At 57.5% G+C, this 2,658-nt stretch overlaps 1 protein-coding gene across 1 annotated transcript in view; it reads right to left on the bottom strand.

The window, feature by feature from the left end:
* LOC114071011 (protocadherin gamma-A12-like) overlaps positions 1-1,391 on the bottom strand; it is a 4,296-nt gene extending 2,905 nt beyond the window's left edge. The window contains exon 1 of the mRNA XM_027908667.1: positions 5-1,391. Within this exon, the coding sequence (XP_027764468.1) occupies positions 5-1,376 (1,372 nt within the window). The 5' untranslated portion in view covers positions 1,377-1,391. The remainder of the gene's footprint in view (positions 1-4) is intronic.
* Positions 1,392-2,658: the final 1,267 nt, after the last annotated feature.

The raw sequence follows: 2,658 nt of genomic DNA on the forward strand, positions 1-2,658 counted from the left end.
GCGCTGTAGCGCTCCTGCGAGAACACCGGCGCGTTGTCGTTCACGTCCAGCACCCGCAGCGCCAGCACCCTGCTGCTCTGCAGCGCCGGCCACCCGCCGTCGGACGCCCGCACCGTCACGTTGTACTCCGACTGCTGCTCCCGGTCCAGCTCTCTCGCTGTCACCACTCGGTAGTAGCTGCCCTGCGAGCTCTCCAATCGGAACGGGACGTCTCCGTCAAGGGAGCAGCGCACCTCTCCGTTAGCCCCTGAGTCTCTGTCGTGCACGTGCAGCAGGGCCACAACAGTCTCCGAAGGGGCGTCCTCAGAGATCTCACTCAGCGCAGACCGCACTGAAATTTCAGGCACGTTATCGTTAACATCTGTCACGGTGATCGCGACTTTTGTTGTGTCAGAAAGGTCCCCGCCGTCTCTTGCCTGAACCTCCAGTTCATAGGAGTTATCTTCCTCCAAGTCTAAGTTCTGCAGCAACGTGATCGCTCCCGTCTCAGAGTCCAGATGGAATATCTCAGAGGCTTTCAAGGAAACCGTTTGGAATGAGTACTTCACCTGCCCATTCAGTCCCTCGTCGGGGTCAGTGGCCGTGACGGTGACGAGGACAGAACCCACGGGTACGTCCTCCGCCACACGCACCGTGTACTCCGCCTGGCTGAACACGGGCGCGTTGTCGTTCGCGTCCAGCACCGTCACGCGGATCCGCGCCGTGCCCGTCCGGGCTGGATCGCCGCCGTCCATCGCCCTCAGCACCAGCTCGTGGAACGCCGCCTCCTCCCGGTCCAGCGCCTTCGCCAGCACCAGCTCGGGACGCTGATCCCCGCCGGGGCCCGTCTGCACGGCCAGAGAGAAGTGCTCGTCGCCGCTCAGCTCGTAGTTCTGCAAGGAATTACGTCTCAAGTCCGGATCAAGAGCCCTGGGAAGTGGAATCCGTGCACCGATCGCTGCCGTCTCGCTCAGTCTCAGATCTTTTTCTGCCTCTCGGAAGCTGGGTGCATTGTCGTTAATATCCGTGATTTCCACTTGGATTTCATAAACCTTCATTTCTCCCTCCACTATCAGCTCACAGCGCAGCACGCATTTCTCCACCAGCCGGCACAGCTGCTCTCTGTCGATCCTCTCGGCCGTCATTAAATGTCCCGTCTTTCCATGCAGAGCAAAATACTGCGTCCTACCTTCGGAGATAACACGGACGCCGCGGTCGCTGAGCGGTGGTATCTGCAGCCCCAGGTCCTTGGCTACGTCGCCCACGAACGAGCCCTTGGGCATCTCCTCGGGCACCGAGTAGCGCAGCTGCCCCCACGCCGCCTCCCAGGCCGCCAGCAGGACGCCCCAGAGCAGGACTCGCTGCCGCCGGCCCCAGCGCCTCCGCGCCGAGTACATCGCCGCCACCGCACCGCCGGCACCGCAACAGCGCAGGCAGATCCCCTCCACCGGTCACCGATCTGGCTCCGGCTCCTTCTCCGCGTCGCCTCGTACGGCTCCTCTGTCTCGGTTTACCACGGTTTCGCACCGCGGGGACGATCACAAACCGCCCGGCCGCAGATCCAGCGGTCCGCAGCGGGCGGGGCTGCAGCGCTCCGACCTTCCTCTCGCTCCTCTCGGTCAACAGCGGCGCCCGCAGCCTCCTCCCGGCACTGCAGGCACCGAGCGCCGCTCTCGCTGCCTTGACCACGGGCAGAGCACTAACTTCGCATCCCAGATAGCCGGGCTTTCCTGCCTTTTCGTTTCTCCAGCCTATCTCTTCTTTGATCTACCGATGTAAAGGCAGAGTACTCCTGCGTGCTTAGTATTTCTACCGCACGGGGAAAATGTCTTGCTAATGGTAATCTATATGTAAAGTAAAATATTTTCTGACGATAATTTAACGTATAGAATATTGTTACTTCTCCAACACTTTGTTTGAGGTTCTCTTTTGCCGTCATGCTTGAATGACTGGTACGAGGATAACAAAGGAAAACAAGCACTGTGTAGGAAATACGCTAAAGATACATAGCCCTGCATAACAGAGAATAAGAGATATCAGGCTCATTAACCCAACCGGGTGGAACTTGGCTTTAAATACTTCAATTCACACGAAACACGGTCTAAATTAACTACACCAGGCGGCGTCAGCCACTCCACTGGCCCTGCCTTGACCACGAGCAGCTTGCCGGGACGGAACAGTCGCCACGGAAACATGGGGGCCCGTGCAGCGGGGACCTCCCTCCTCGGCTTTTCTTCAGCCGATTACTGGCACGGGAAGAGCAAAAGAATAGATACTCTGAGAAACAGCATGGGATGATCACATGCACCACTAGAGAAATAGAGCATTCTCTCTCCTGAACTGAAGCGGTGGGATCATTGGTTTAGTTTCTGCAGTTAATAATCAACAGGGTCTAAGTTAAATTAACTATCCTCACAGCAGTGGAGAACGTCTGAGAACAGACATTTCAAGGCGGATGAAACTAGGGTCGCTGCATTGAAACTGACAGCCCTAAGCACCCCAACCCTTTATATCTCCCGAGTAACTGCGTTGCTGAGGAACCTGCCATGCGCTCTGCTCTCTCTCCCTGGAAGACCTTCCTGTTAGCAACGTCCCGGATGAGGCTTCCCTACTGTTCAAAATCCATTCTCTCTCACACTCTGGTTTTAGGTCACCTGGTCACTCCGCACTGAGTGTACA

The sequence above is a fragment of the Empidonax traillii genome, unplaced genomic scaffold (genome assembly GCF_003031625.1).
Source record: "Empidonax traillii isolate 1590-97213 ecotype Southwest subspecies unplaced genomic scaffold, ASM303162v1 scaffold1787:size119432, whole genome shotgun sequence".
In the NCBI taxonomy this organism is placed as follows: Eukaryota; Metazoa; Chordata; class Aves; order Passeriformes; family Tyrannidae; genus Empidonax; species Empidonax traillii.